A 15,656-nucleotide genomic window follows, 5' to 3' on the forward strand; every position below is an offset into this window, starting at 1 on the left:
GGACCGAATAGGAGGTGGCGTACAACAGAGTATAAGGATGATTGATCGTCAAGGTGGTGGATGAAATCCAATATGGAGGTGAAGCTTTATAAGAGAGTACTAATTTTTCCAGGAGGCTACCACCCCTTGGAGCAAACAGGCCGAGCCAACACCAAATCAAGATGAGCTGAGTACAAAGACGACGAAGTAGTCAAAGAGACACAAAAAGGCTATGACTTAGCACAAAGTGTTTCTTTAAGAGAGTTCTACACATTGCGCTGCAAGAAAAGGAAGAGAGAGAGCAAGGTGTCCCCAGACTCACGAGAGGAAGCACTATCATGCAATTGTACTCCCTTTTAGAGCCACCCTTATTTAATGTAGCTCGGCAATTCTCTTACAGTATTGTACACTTGTATCTCCTTTAAGTGTTCATTCTGATTAAGCGTCTCCATACACCTTTAGAATCATATTGCATCAACTCATTATGAAGTTGACTCTCGCCTTCCACTCGGTTCCTCCTTTGCAACAGGAGTGATATCAATTAGAGTGGACGACTCATTGTGTACCCCAAGTAACCAACGTCAGCAAGATAAAAAGACGCCAAGGGTAGGCAACTCGCTGTGTACCTGTGTAACGAGTGTGAGCAAGGAAAAAAGTCTGTCAACAGAATTCATGGGAAAAAATATGTTACGTTAGCACACTTAACATAACTTTAGTTACATTAAAGTTAACCTGAATAACACAATTCCGTTTCCACTGGAAGCCCTTATAGTTTACATAAAGTTGTCTTCTTTTACACAAAATATCTTCGCACTATGATGCCCATTCTCTGAGCTTATACAAGGGCTTTCAAGCGTAGTGTTACGTGTATATTTCAATTCAGTCTTGATCCTAGAGCCCCCATTAAGTTACATCCTTTTTTCTATATTCCAACTTGTATTCCTTCACCAAGGGTCCTATTTCTTAAGCCTTAAAAATCCATGCATCTTTAACATGCCATTAAGAGATTTAACATAATTGGACTTGCTTGAATCCCAATCGGAATTTTTGTTAAAATATTGAACTAGGCCTATGTAATACGTCCTAGTCTTTGTAATCCATATTATTGTAAGGAGAAAAAAACTCTTGGATAAAGCTCCTTTTCCTCTTAGAGTTCCAACCCATGTCTTGGCACATTTGATCCGAATGCCAGATTCCAGCTCGACCTAGGCAAACTTGCTGAGGAAACGGATTACTTTGCATATGCTGTATCCAATCCTGTGAATCTTTCTCCATATCATGTACACTAGGAAGAGAGAATTTTCCAGAAAGAAAATATGCAAGCCACCGTGCACTCATTTCTGAAGAGTGCAAATGAGAAAACTTTAGCTGGTAGCCCAAAATGGCTAGGTATGGGATATGAGGATGGAGTGTACCGCTGCTTAGAACAAGAAATGGAACTCCATTGTTAGTAAGAGGCACATTCAAAACATGCAGTTTTGATTGCTCACATTAGTACTTCAAGAAACCTTTTGAAAAGGAAGCATCCCAATATTGTGTTAGTTGCATTGGCACAAAAAGAGAACACAAATACATCAGAGTGTGAGTAGAAGACTGTTATGGGGTACCGGCTGCGCCACGGGGGCTGGGTGGGGGGGGAGATGTACAACAAAAGAAGAAAGGTGATATGTGAAATGGTTGATATGCTTCCTTTGGGACTTCTCATTCAGCACTAGAGCTTAAACACCATTTCAATATTGGATTGCATCTTAGAAAAAAGACTATCGCGTGCATGAATGAGTTTTTTAAGGTTTTTAGATTCTCGAGAACATGTTCAAGACAGTGGTGATTTTATTTACACTTATCTTGTTTGAAAACAACTGGAAGAAACTTATCAGCATACGAGCGATTAGAGAAGGAACTTATAAATTCAAAAAGGTTTAGGGACAATAAAACCAGTATTGCTTGCCATTTTAAAGTGGCTCAAGGTTATGTCCGCTTTCATCCTCACCTCACCCTTCCAAAAAAGAAAGTAACTTCTACCAGATGCTTGGATAAACAATGCAAATGAGCTATCCGTAAGGCACTACTGAGAAAAGAGAGAACTGGCTGCCTTGGCTCCCTCCCCATGGTAACCTGGATGCAGGTGCCACTAGACTCTTCAATCTGTGAGAGTGTGTAAAAAGCGACGCATGCCAACTTACCAACCCTTGTAGAATCACTGACATCGTTCAGTAGTGTTCCTGCACCTTCCTCCCAGAAGTGTAGGTTGGATCTGCTGCCTTTGCAACGTGAGGCGACTGTCCAACCTCCAAGCTGTAATATGGGTTACAGTCTCCCAGACCGTGTCCTCAAGAGAGCTCAAGGGTCGTTTCCTGAAAGGCAGAGTGGCCTGTAGTCACCTTCTAATGCCTAGCACCCAGTCTCGTACCTGGTATCATGTGGCATGAGGCCGACCATGCATCTTGTAGTTCTTGTATGGCATGCTAAACTTGTTGGGTGTCTTGGGGTGAAAGGGAGACCTAGATAGCGATGGGATGATACCATGTGAGCTCCTCGGCTAGACCAAGTGGGGGGTTGGGGAAAGAGAACCCATAAGGGCTCGAGCTGACCCAAGCAGGCCAGATATATGAATGCATTAGCTTCAGAAGCAAAAATTGCTATTGCTAAGGAGTTTTCTAGGAAGGAGCTCGAACTGGGCATGTCTTAACATGTCTACAAAGAGTCCTAACACTAAATATCAGATGTGAAATCTGTTATGGTGTTCATAAGTCAGTTACACACACTGCAATTGAGAGGATTCCACTGCCAAGCTGCTAAGACACTAGAAAGCAAGAGATGAGACCATCTGCAGTGAATTTTTTTATAGAGCCAGGAAGATATGATAGAGCATGCCAAAAATGGGTCTGCATGGGATACACCAACCAAACCTGGTTTTCAGCAGTGAAAGGTACCACTGGCAGCTAAAAGGAAAGAATTTTCAAGCTACCAACTGGTAAAAATTAGCACATTCTCGCCACAAGCTGATAGCTAAGGCAAGAAATTTCCAACTGCAAAAAATTAACACATTCTCTCCACAAGCTGATATGGAGGGTTCTATTCCCACTGTATTTATAATGGAATAAAATGGGAAGGTGGATAACCATTGTTAATTACTGTTAACTACTATGATAACGACAAACATGCTCGTTTTAGGATGATTAGACAATCCAAATGCACGACCCTGTAGGAATAGAGATAATACTTGTGGAGTATATGTTCTCAATTTGCAAAATCGACACAGTACATAAAAAGCAGTATGTACTTGAAAATGGAAAAACCATACGGACACATACCGGTACAAGGGTATAATCCCAATAGAGTCTTGCAATACTGTCGAATACTCATTAGGGAGCATTGACATCAGCTTTTTGTTACTGTCGTAGCCTGTTCCCAATATCACAACGTCTGCCTCAATCTCTCTACCATCATCGAGCATTACCCCCTTCTCACAGAAACTCCAGTGACGTGCCTTGTGAAGAATGATTTCACCTTGTTCCACTCTAGGGAAAAATAACTCTGGTAAGATGAAGCTCTTGCAGGAGGTAGCAAGATCAGAGAAAGAATGCTTTGGTATGAGTCCATATTTGCGACGGGGTAAATTAAGCAGAAGATAAAGCTCTGCTATCTTTGAGCGGGCCCATCTTTGCAGGAATGGCACACAACATTTAATCAGGCTTTAAGGAAAGGTCACTACGTTGATTGCATCAAATACTTCCACAGCCCACTTCACAAATTTGCAGTTCAAAAGGCTGATATAAAATGTGTTTTACAGTCCTAAAATGATGTGATTAACATTAACCAAGTAGGACTGGAGTTACCAGTGGAGTAAGGCAAGTTGACAAGACACTAAGTAAAATGCCCTGACCAGGCTTGGACACCAGCAGTTCAGAAAAGCGCGTAAAATACATGTAACCTATAAGCTTTCCGAAAGTTGGCCGGTTAAGAAACACCCACTTTGGCATTCTATAAATGAGATGACAAGGATGGCCATTGATACCTGTCACATGAACATAAAAACTACACATGAGCTCAACCTCCTTGAAATTACAACAAACCGCTCCACTTAGAAAGCATAACATATCTAAGTGCTTAATGAAAGTTAATTTCTAGAGCTTTGGCATGAAATATTTTTGTTTTCATTAAGCTGAGATAGAAGATTCATGATAATCTCTTAAGAAACTAGGTTGGGTAGGCTGCCTAGAGTAGAATACTAATTATGCCATCAACAAAGCACAAATACGAGAAAGAAAATAGACAATAAAAAAATAGGAGATTTTGGGCTCTTTAAATGGCTTTTTGAGTAGCACAATGTACAGAGAGACGGCCACAAATTAAATCCGTTTATCGCAGCCCTTGTTTGTCCTTGGCATTCATTCATTCATTGTTTGTTGCATGCATTCATTCATTCATTGGTTGCTCCTTATGCTTTAGAGGCCCATTTTTGTCATGGAGCGCTGACTTGAAATTGTACTTGAATCCCACGATTTAATGAAATTATTTTTAAGAGAAAAAAAGAAAGAGTAAAAATATGAAAGGACCCAATCCTCCGTGCAAATGTTAGGGTGGTATTTTATTATTGACTTGGTAATGTGCAATGATTTTTGCCTTTTGGGAATTGCAGCTCAGCGAACGCCGAATACATGAAAAAAGGTTATTCTCATAAGAGCTCATAATTTGTGCAATGATTTGTGCCTTTTGGGAATTGCAGCCCAGCGAATACATGAAAAAGGTTATTCTCATAAGAGTTCATAATTCATCCTTGGTCATAACCTATATAATATTGTGGCATGGACTATAACCATATGAATTGTCATCCTTCAATCTTGCCTTCAACTTGGCTATATTTGCTTGCTGATTCTAAATCTTCCCTTGCATCGAGAACATGCATCAAAAGAGAGAAATGTTGTATGAATTTAGATTTGAAGCATGTATATCTAAGGCAGAGGCAAGCAATTAAAATTATTTCTATAATATATATAATATAATTATTATAACCACATATAGTGTCAACAGGGTCCCAAATAATTTTAATCCAAGGAAACAGGCCTTTCCTTGTGCGTCGGGAGTGATAGCATCGAGAATATTAGCATCGAGTAGCAACAAGAATAAGTCTCATGAATGGATAATCATTGTACTTGTATTGCAAGTTGAGAAATCAATATCTTGCAAGCTCTAGTCACGTATATCTCTTCCGAACTCAAAAGATCAGTTTCAATAATCCTGAAATAATATGCAACTAAAGGTGTGACAAAGACACTGCAGATCGATTGTTTGACTGGTGATGACTCAACAGTTTCTTGCTTCCAATTACATTAATTGACTTACTAAAACTGCTAGTCAACCAGATCAGGATTCTAAATTGACATGTTCTTTCCTAGAACCCGGTTGGAGTGAATGCTTTACTCTAGAGAACGATAAAATCGTATGTGATCTAGCCAGAAAGTCCCCTCCATTGATGAATTTGTTCCATGGGAGACATCACTGGAATCCAGGTTGTAAAGCTTCCTAAGATCATGAGGGTTGAAATTTCCATCCAAGGAGGTCTCGAAGTTGTGTGCGGATTCACAGAAGTGATAATTATAGTCTGCATTTCTATCGAGAAGCATGACATGCAATCTGCCCCGTTTGTATGTTGCAAATCTGATCATCATTATCATCAAGGCTGTCTTTGAAATCCAATATGGACACTACTAAAAGGACTCTGAAAATCCCAAGAGGATTCAACAATGACCAGGATGACATCATTGAAGGGTATCATCTCGCTTTTTCACTTTGTTGAGATCTCTTCGAAGGATTTTTATCACACTTTCCTTACAGGAAGTCTTTATCAAAAGTTGTTTATCAGTGACATTCTTCACTACTTCTTGGAACCCGGGTACACGCCTACAAGGAACCGGTTGCCTCCAGGTAAATGTAATTCTCTGATCCTTGGTAGGAAGTAAGCCAGAGGTTCTGTCAAACACATGCAAGCATATTGTGATTGATTGCCTAGATCATGAATGCCAAGGGATCTATCACCATCCTTGAGTTGACGCAGCCGAAACTCTTGGAGAGGTTTGAAAAAGGGTAAGATACCCCGTAATATTGAAGAAACCTTTGGAACGATATTATCTATTTCATTTTTCTAGGTTAGATAATGATTTTAGTAACAAGATGTTTCCGGTCTAGCAATGTTTCGGCACGAGACAGCAGAAGAAATAGAACTTTAACATCCAACAAAGTTCGGCATTGGCAATAAATACAGACTTTGCAGATCATGCAATAGATGCTTAAAATTACCTTGATTGGCATCTGAAGCTTCCATGGCGATATCAACAGCGGATTTCATAAATCCAACCACAATGACTCGCTTTGCACTGAGTAGCTGTCTTGCAGCTTCATTATCCAGCATCGAGTATTCCATTGAATGTAGCACGGTTCCAGAAAATATCTCAGGCCCTCCACCAGATGGAAACGTGGGTACGATGGGGCAATCTCCGAAACGACCAACGCACATGACTAGGAAATCGAAATGAAGCCACTGCACAGGTGTGTCCAAACGCATATGATCAAACATTGAAACGATTCCCCTTACACAGCATCTGCACGGTTCTGTCATGATAACGTTCAAGAAAGATTAGAGAACCTCTTCTTCAATCTCCGTTTGAGGTCGTCCTGCTGACTGCTTCTGCACACGCGATTGCCAAACCTTACCACTGCCATTCTCTTCTTCCTGACGTGCGAAAGCTGTACCATTGTTCCCCCATGAACCGCTAAAGCCAGCATTTCCTGCGAGCCTTGATCTGATTTCCACAACCTTGCAGTTGAACCGAATTCTCTCCTTTAACTGAAATCGCTCTGCATAGCTTTCCAAGTATTCTACGACTTGATCATTCCGAGGATTGGAAGGAGTGCCCGCACGCCAAGGGAAGTCTGAAAATCGGTACCCGTCTCTGTGCGTCTGCAGCTTCGTGGTTGCACAAGTGTACTGCCAGACTCCACCAAGACAATCCCGGGCCTCTAAGACTGTGGGCTTAATTCCATGTTGCATGAGGTACTTGCAAGCAACAAGGCCAGTCATTCCTGCCCCGACGATGCACACTTTCCGGTCGGTTAGCTGCGGCATAGGATCCTCCATTGCGATATCTAAGCGAGAGGAGTGGGCGCTGCAATGCGAGCTGGACGTAGAAATGAGCAGAGGGTATGTCTCGCAACATGACCTACGTGATTTCTAGTCCGAGCCGCGCGAGCTATATAGTGTAGGAAGGACTACTGGAGGGTGCAAAAGGCTGCTGGAGGTGATGAGATGATTCCACCTCGTGCAAGAACGTTCAGCATCATGTCGTGCAAAGACTAAAAGACTGCTGGAGGCTCTGGCTCTGGCTACCATCTCTCCTCTTCCTTTGACCTTCTCCCTCTGCACTCCTCCATTGCCTCTTTATAAAATCGGCGATGAGATGATTACAATATCGCTTTGACAAGAATACGATACACAGGCTGATTTATGGAATGACCACACGCGTGTAAAGTGGCTTGCGTACCGTCTCGTTTTGGTTTTGCGTCTTGCCCTTATTTTATTTTGTTATTTTATTGCTATTATTATTTTCAAAATCATGCTTGACATTGTGAGACGCTTTAAGAATTCCATTTGAACTTCTTTTGTATCTCTCACAAAGTGCTCCATCATTGCTAACTATTTTTCCAATAATATTAGAAAGACTTAGTAGTGTAGTAAGAGCTTTACTTGGATCCCAAATAGATAATTCCCAAACCCTACACTAGTCATATATACTGAGTTGGACCAGTAACAAATCCTAGCACCCACGGGTTCATTGAGACCCGGTTTCCATCAAAGTGTTGGATGAATCTATGAATCTTAGGGACAGTGACAATTAGCAAAAAGGCATGTATCCCCATTGCTAGTGGAGGCAATGGGTCATTGTATCCAAGCTTTAGTAAGTCTCTGTGCCAGATATAGTCCTGTGAATTTGGACACATAATAAAATACTTGGAAAAAATGAAACCTTAAAATTTTGAATAGGTTAAATTGTGGATGGTAATAGACGAGGAACCCTCCCTTCTCCATCCCTTTTATGTGTGTGTTTTGCAAGACTAACTTTGACATCACCCATACAAATTTTAACAAGACTTTCAAATTACAAGATAATGCATGAGTGGACAAGTCTTTTTCATCAACCAAGGCAAGAGGATACATTAAGCAGTAAATTCTTTTCAGAAAATAGAAAGTACTTGATGTGATTGTAATTCATAATGCCATAGAAGGAGTTTCACTCACCTACATCCATCCACAAAAAGGAACTGTGAGAACAAAAAATGTATAATGTCAAACTGCAAGCCTCGCTATAGAACTCCACTTGTTATACATGTTACTACATCAAAAGGAAATTTCAATCATTCAACATCACCTTAGTGGAGTGTGCCTCATCAGGATTTTAACCATTGTATTCACATGCTTCCAGATGTTCCATTTTATTTGGCACCTAGTCTTATGCCACACCTATTTTGCTAAGCCATCACTCATATCCATAAGCATCTATGGCTATAATTATTCAAGTACCAGATGTAGTAGTGAATCATTTAGGGATATATTGCATCTTTACAATCTATACCAGGTAGTAATAGCACAGATTATATAACCAAACACAACCTTGCATGTCCCTAAAGCATTTTTGTATGCTTTAAGGCAACACACAATTACCTTGCAAACTATATTAAACCATCCGTCACCACTGAAAAACTATGATGCCATGTTATGTATACGAATATCTACCCAAAACTTTATCATGAACTGGACTTCTTGTCAATTGTCATTGCCAATGAGCCATTAACATGATTGCAATGGTAAATCACAATCATGAGACATATATATGTCTAGTATCTACCATACACCTCAAGATTAAAGAAAACTTTGCATATGCATACCTATCTTGCATCCTATGGTGTCAGTCTTCTCCAAAATATCATGCTCTATAAAATGAGCTTTTCAATCAACACATCATCAAGATTTTTACCTTGCATAAGAATATTGCAACACCTACCATGTGTGTGAGCAACGTGTGTGGCCTAGTCTTCTACCAAAACTTTTTCTCACACATCAACCATCACGATTGTCATAGGGCCTATTCTTGCAACTTGTGTGCTTCAAACAAAGCATATCAGACACTCTGACTTATGCCACAAAATGAACAACCAAAATATTGTTGTAATACCTTGCATGTGGCATTGCACACTATGCCAAATTGCTTATAGAAAATCAATTGTGATTCTAAAACCAAAAAACATTTTGATAGTTATGTGCAAGCATCATTTTGGTAATTACGTGCATGCATCTCAACCAATTGCCTTCACTCTTACTTTATCGTCCTCTCTCTTATGGTCTATATATCCTACATGTCCACCAATACTATTGCTTTGCTTCCTCAGAAGAAACCATGGGCCGAAATATGACCACAATGAAGACCACAATGCTTGATGTAAGCACAATCTCATACGTGACTTTTAGGAAGAAGTTTTCACAAGGTAAAAGATGACTACACGACGTGAGCTTTATGGATGTCACTCATCTCTATAAATCTAGTTTTCAAATCTATGAAAGAGAACACTATGGAAAAAGGCCATGCGAGTGTCACCTTATACAATCAATGATACCTTCAAATTGCCATAGCGTACAAAATTGTGATCTCCTTGAATACAAGGGACTTGAATAGATTCCTTTTTAGATCTCTGCGAGAGACTAGTATCGGCTCAGTATGCACCAACCTTGTAATGGTGCTTCGTTTCAAGAACCATTATAGAGATTGGTATCGGCTCAGTATGCGCTCATAGTTCTAGCACCATTGTAGAGATTGGTAGTCTCAATATGCGAGTCCAATATATGATTTTAATGGTAGGACTTCAAGTGGCTTATGAACATCAAAGACTTGAATTGGCTCTGTTGCGCATTCTGGCTCAAGCATACTATTGTGCCTCCGATGATCTATCTACCCTTGGTCTTTACATCCTTGTGAGAGCGATGTGGAGAAAGGTACATGATCGTCTCCTTTTATATGCTCTTGCATTGCCACCGACCTTCTGATGTCAATCAGTTGAATTCCATACTTATATTGGAGCCTCATTTTTTGCATGCCAAGTTATCATAATGATTGCCCAATAGTCAAAAATATAATTATCAATATACTTTTGCCCATATCATCTTTAATAGAGACCCTTTGTATCCTCAAATATATGGTTCATGTATTTTGCCATATACGATATGTTTGTATCACGGGAATGCATCTTGCTCATGTCCCAGTAATAATGTGTGCTTTGCTCACATTTGGCCTCACTATCCATAATCTTATACTTATTGAATTCGTTGAGTCATTAGTCTTGACCGTGATATGCCATTGGATTATACTAACATATCATTGAGACTGCTATATCGTGCACCGTTTTAAAAATAGATTTTTTTGCACATGTCACCATAATTACACCACCGTGTGTGTGTGGGTGCGTGCATGGGTTGAGAAGGGATTGGAGGAGCTAGTGGGCTTGATGTGTGGGGCAGCTAAAAATAGAGTGTAAAAGGGAGATTTCATGGGGGGTACATAAAATAATAATTCATAGTTGGGAAAGTATACATGTGTGTGTGTGTGTGTGTGTGTTTAGATTTAATAGTCCCATCAATAAATGAGCCATACAATTAATTCCACCAATTGGATAAAAAGTTATGTATGAGACACACACAAAAATATTTACGACATCTAAGTTGGGAATTGCAAATATTTGGAGTTTGCAAAAAATTTAAAAATTTATAATCATATTGAGTTTGAAATAGGAACACAAGATTGGGTAAGGGGTGTCAAATCCATCAAGTAGTCCACGTTCCAAGGTTAGGGTCTACTTACCTGTTGCCACCATCCAAAACAAGTAGTTGTTAGAACAATGAGGTTGACTTTGGGTAGACAGATAATGCCTGTATTCCCTGGCTTGTTATTTCTTTACCTAGGAACAAGAACTAACATTTAGGATTCTAGAAAATAAATGCAAAAACTTTTAAGGACAAATTAAAAGGTTTTTAGGAAAGAGAGATAAGGGCATTTTTGCTATGGGGAGGGAGGTAGTCCACATCCTAAAAGCCAAAATTAAAAAAAAAGGGGGATTATTAGAGAGAGACAAAGAGAGCACATAGAGTTTTAAAAAAAAACTCTTTTCTAAATCACATCCCTAAAAGGAGAAAGGGCTAATGAAATCAAGATGGGGTGTAGTCCTCTCCCAAGATAGGTAGTAAAGGGAAATTACAATACAATTGAAAGCTCTTAGACAATAGAAAAGTTGCTATTTAAATAAAAAGAACAGTTAAAAAGGGGAATTGACAATATTAATTACAAAAAATAACCATAAGGGAACTTAATAACCCCTTTTGAAAAAGCATTACTAACTAGAGAAGGGAGAGCATCTACACCTTGTTTGGCAATTAAAGGCCCAATACATTATTAATCATAAAATTATACTTAGGGTGGAATATACAATGGTTAACACTAAGCAACTAAATGAATACAAGAAAAAAGGTTTCTCACATGCATTAACAAGATTTGGAGAAAAGGAAAGAGAGTCAAATAAGACCAAAGGAAATTTATAAATTTTAGCCAAGTAATAACGTAAAGTACAAAACTAGAAGAACCAATAAGGGGGGCGATCAGCACACCAAGTCGAGTGGGATAGTATATCCTAACAACATAAAACAACCAAAGAAAGGGCACACGAAGGGGTTAAAAATATTATTTTTCAATAAAAGAAGAGGACCAAAAGTATATAAAATTTCTCATTAAAACTAGAGTTATAAATGTAGCCATAAGGCCATAAATAAAGGCAACACAACATATACATGACCTAAAATATATAGTGAAACACTTCAAAGGAATGCAATGCCTTTGAAGAAAAAGAAAAACAATACATAAATTTGTGGATCTACAGCAAAACAATCCACTAAAAGAAATAGTAAATATACACATATATATTTATGTATATATATATAAGTGTTTCTAAAGGATATAGTCATATATATATAAATAAGGTGAGGAAGGTCACAGAGCGCAACGCAAGGCCAATACAATGGCAATGAGAAGGCACTGGAGATGGGGAGATATAAGAAGAAGATGAGGGGGTGACGATGCGACGGTAATGGAGAACCTTAGAGTAAAGAAGGCCAAAAGGGAGCTAAGTACCACCAAATGTGAGTAGAAAGTCCTTTAAAAAACTGTGAAATCTATGCGGCAACAGTGAGGCGACGGAGGAGCACATAACAATGTTTCGTAAAGATCTCATGCAAGAGGATCAGAAGGAAGGAGGCGAGCCATTGAGCAAGAAAGCCAAGGAGAGATCATTGTACTTAGAAGCAGAGAGGAGCTAAGAAGAGACGTCTCCAGCCAGCGAAAGCATGAGCAGCCAGGACGTAAGTAAGAGCAGCGGAGTCTACGTACGAGAAAGGTAGTTCACCAAGAAAGCAGCATGAACCTCCCACAAAAGAGCTGATGAACCAGTGCCAACCAACGAGAGGTAATTAAGAGGTTGCTACGTTGGTAGAGATAGCCTATGCGGAGTCTAACAAATGTGACGAAGGACATTTCACACAAAGAAGAGTTTAGTCATGAAGGCAAACAAAGGGATCTACAACGACCTGAGAGCAAGAAGAATTCATCAGTTTTGCAAGGGAATGGAGGATGCGCGTGCTGTTCCAGTGCACAAACCGTTGTAGAGGAGAATCGTGAAAGGCGGCAATTGAGGGGAGAAATAGAGGGGAGAAAGGTAGAGAAGATCCGAGCAAGAAGCGTAAGCCCACAGCGAAGGTGATGGAAAAAACGGGAGAACGAGGCGAGGAGACTATAGCTGAAGGTCAGCTATAAAAAGGAAAAAAGGTTGGCAGTTAGGCAAGAAAAGGCAGTGCAATACACTTGCGAACATGGGGCGGTGGTATTCCAGGTAATAAATACGTTCTTGGTCTAATTTTTAGGTGGTAAAATTAGGAAGAGGGGTTACAAGGCTAGGGTAGGGGAAGGTAAGGGGAGTTTTGTAGCGGAACAATAAGATTTAAGGAGGTAATAAAGGAGAAGCGTGAGGATTAGGGGCACGGATGTTATCCACTCCAAGGTTCGTGTTCTAAGAAGGGGGGTAATATACTTAAGGGACTAACTTGTGGGGGTATGATTAATAATAAATCATAAAATAGTTAAATAAATCAAGGAGGTAGAGAGGGGGGGAAACATAATTCAATTTAATTAAATTATATATTCTAAAAGAAGATGGTTAAATAAAAATTTTTTAAAATTAAAAAAGTTAATTGTATTAAAAAGAAGCCTTCAGGTGGGGGGTTAATTTTGTGTAATTCCTAAGTAGGGAGTGAGGCCGAGGGTGTGGGGACTAATGTGTATGTTTGTAAAGTATGGAAAAATTGTATGTGTGTGTGTGCGTGCGTGCGTGCGTGCGCATGTGTGCATGCGTGTGTGTATGAGTGTACGTGTACATGCATGTGCGTACGTACGTACGTGCGTGTGTGTGGCCCACCCCCAACTTAGATGGTAAGACCACATGGTGGGGAGTAAGCCCAACATGTGGAGCTTACTCCACACCTACTGATAATAGTGAATAAAAGTAGATTTGTATGATAATTGTCGAAATGAAAAAATGATGCCAATAGTAAATTCATAAACCACTTCTGCAAAATAAAAGACATAAGAAACGTGTAAACACACAATGCAAATTCCAAAGATTATTCTAATGCAGATGAAAGGGTTGGGAAACTTACCTAGAAGAAGAAATTTGAAGACAAACCACTCAAAATATCATCCACTTCTTTAGTTCCCAAAATAGAAATCTTCTTCTTCAAGCTTGGAGTGGAGGGGAGTAGGCCAATAGTGGTGTGGGTGGCGTAGGGATGGCAGGGGAGGGTAGGGAGATGGTGGAAAGGTCATGAGGAAGAGGCAAAAATTTGGCAAGATCTTGGCATTTGGGTTTGCTTTTTGAAAGTTTATCTGAGTCGGTATAGGCATCGATATATACCGGCACCTATACCGAGACAAAAACAAAGTTTTCCTTTGTTTTTGCATTTCCTAAAACTTATAGTACTTTTCTCAATTCTAGTTTCTTACTAGGTTTAATAAATGATGACTTGTATTGGATTACAAAATCTTGTAGCCTGGGAGGCCCTGTTTTAGGGTGCATGTTGACTTTTTTTATCATATCTCCTTTTTTACCACACCTTGCACCCTTTAAACCATACATCATTGTACTTCTAGCCATGCATATGGTATTAGATGTGCATGATATTTTTCAAAAGCCTCACACCAAGTGATTTCAAGTCCTATGCAAAGAATCATGGCCATTCGATGTCATTTTCATTGGATATTTCCTAGTTTCATACCATGCATCATGCATGGTCATTGAAAAACATGCTTAAGCATCATACTTCATGCAGTAGTAAAATGGGTGAGTTCAAGGCTTGTGCAAAGTATCATGGCCATTTGGTGTCATTTTCATGGCATGGAATGGATATTTCCTAGTTTCACACCATGCATCATGCATCAGTATTCAAAAACGGTGTGCTTGTAGCCTTGAAAATGGTATTTGATGGACAAAATACTTTGATCAAATCTTAAACTTAGTAATTTTAATGTTTGCACAAAGTATCATAGCCATCTGATGTCATTTGCATGGCTTGGAATGGATATTTCCTAGTTTTTCACCATGCATCATGCATGATTGTTGAAAAACATGCATTGATGTGCTTCTAACAGCCATGAAAGTGGTATTTTATGGACATGAAACTTTGTAAAAGCCATAAAATAGGTGATTTCATGGCTTGTGCAAAGTATCATGACCATCTCATGTCATTTTCATGGCTTGGAATGGATATTTCCTAGTTTTTCACCATGCATCGTGCATGAGCATTAAAAAACATGCATTGGTGTGCTTCTAACCATAAAAACAGTATTTTCTGGGAGTGATACTTTGCACAAACTTTAAACAAGGCAATTTCAATGCCTATGCAAAGTATCATGCCCATCTAATGTCAGTTGCATGGCTTGGAATGGATATTTCCTAGTTGTTCACCATGCATCATGCATGATCATTGAAGTACATGCATCGGTGTGCTTCTAGCCATGAAAATTAAAAAAAAAAAGACCCTTGCAAATTTTGGAACTGATCTAACGGTGGGATATACAGATGCGGATGTCCATTGTGCATTTTTCCTTCACATACATAGCATCCATATGCAAATATGGGCATTCTAATTCCCCGGTGTCACATCCGACATCCAATGCACCTTACACTTTGCAAGGACATTAAAAAAACTTGTTTTAAGACCCTTGCAAAGTTTGGTGCTCATCTAACCGTGTGGTATACGGATGTCAGTGTCTGTTGCACTTGTTTCCTTCATATACATAGCATCCACATGTGAATATGAACATTCTTGTTCCCCGGTGGCACATCCGGCATTTAATGCCCCTTAAACTTTGCAAGGACATTAAAACAACTTGTATTAAGACCCTTTCAAAGTTTGGTGCTGATCCGATGGTGGAATATACGGATGTTGGTGCCCGTTGCACATTTTTCTTTCATATCGTGTAGCATCCATGTGCAAATACAGCATCCGATCCACCTAATACTTTGGAAGGACA

The 15,656-nt window shown here is 39.5% G+C and overlaps 1 protein-coding gene across 1 annotated transcript; it reads right to left on the reverse strand.

The window, feature by feature from the left end:
• Nucleotides 1-1,062: 1,062 nt before the first annotated feature.
• Nucleotides 1,063-7,117, reverse strand: LOC147880729 (putative flavin-containing monooxygenase 1). Its single transcript, XM_087370329.1, has 5 exons — nt 6,626-7,117; nt 6,280-6,520; nt 3,820-3,997; nt 3,294-3,644; nt 1,063-1,396 (listed from the first exon to the last, which is right to left on the reverse strand). Exons 1-5 carry the CDS (start codon nt 7,115-7,117, stop codon nt 1,063-1,065), a joined length of 1,596 nt encoding a protein of 531 aa, XP_087226455.1.
• Between the last annotated feature and the right edge of the window lie 8,539 nt (nt 7,118-15,656).

The sequence above is a fragment of the Dipteris shenzhenensis genome, chromosome 32, assembly GCF_047967505.1.
Source record: "Dipteris shenzhenensis isolate YYH24624 ecotype China chromosome 32, Dip_SZ_1.0, whole genome shotgun sequence".
Classification (NCBI taxonomy): domain Eukaryota; kingdom Viridiplantae; phylum Streptophyta; class Polypodiopsida; order Gleicheniales; family Dipteridaceae; genus Dipteris; species Dipteris shenzhenensis.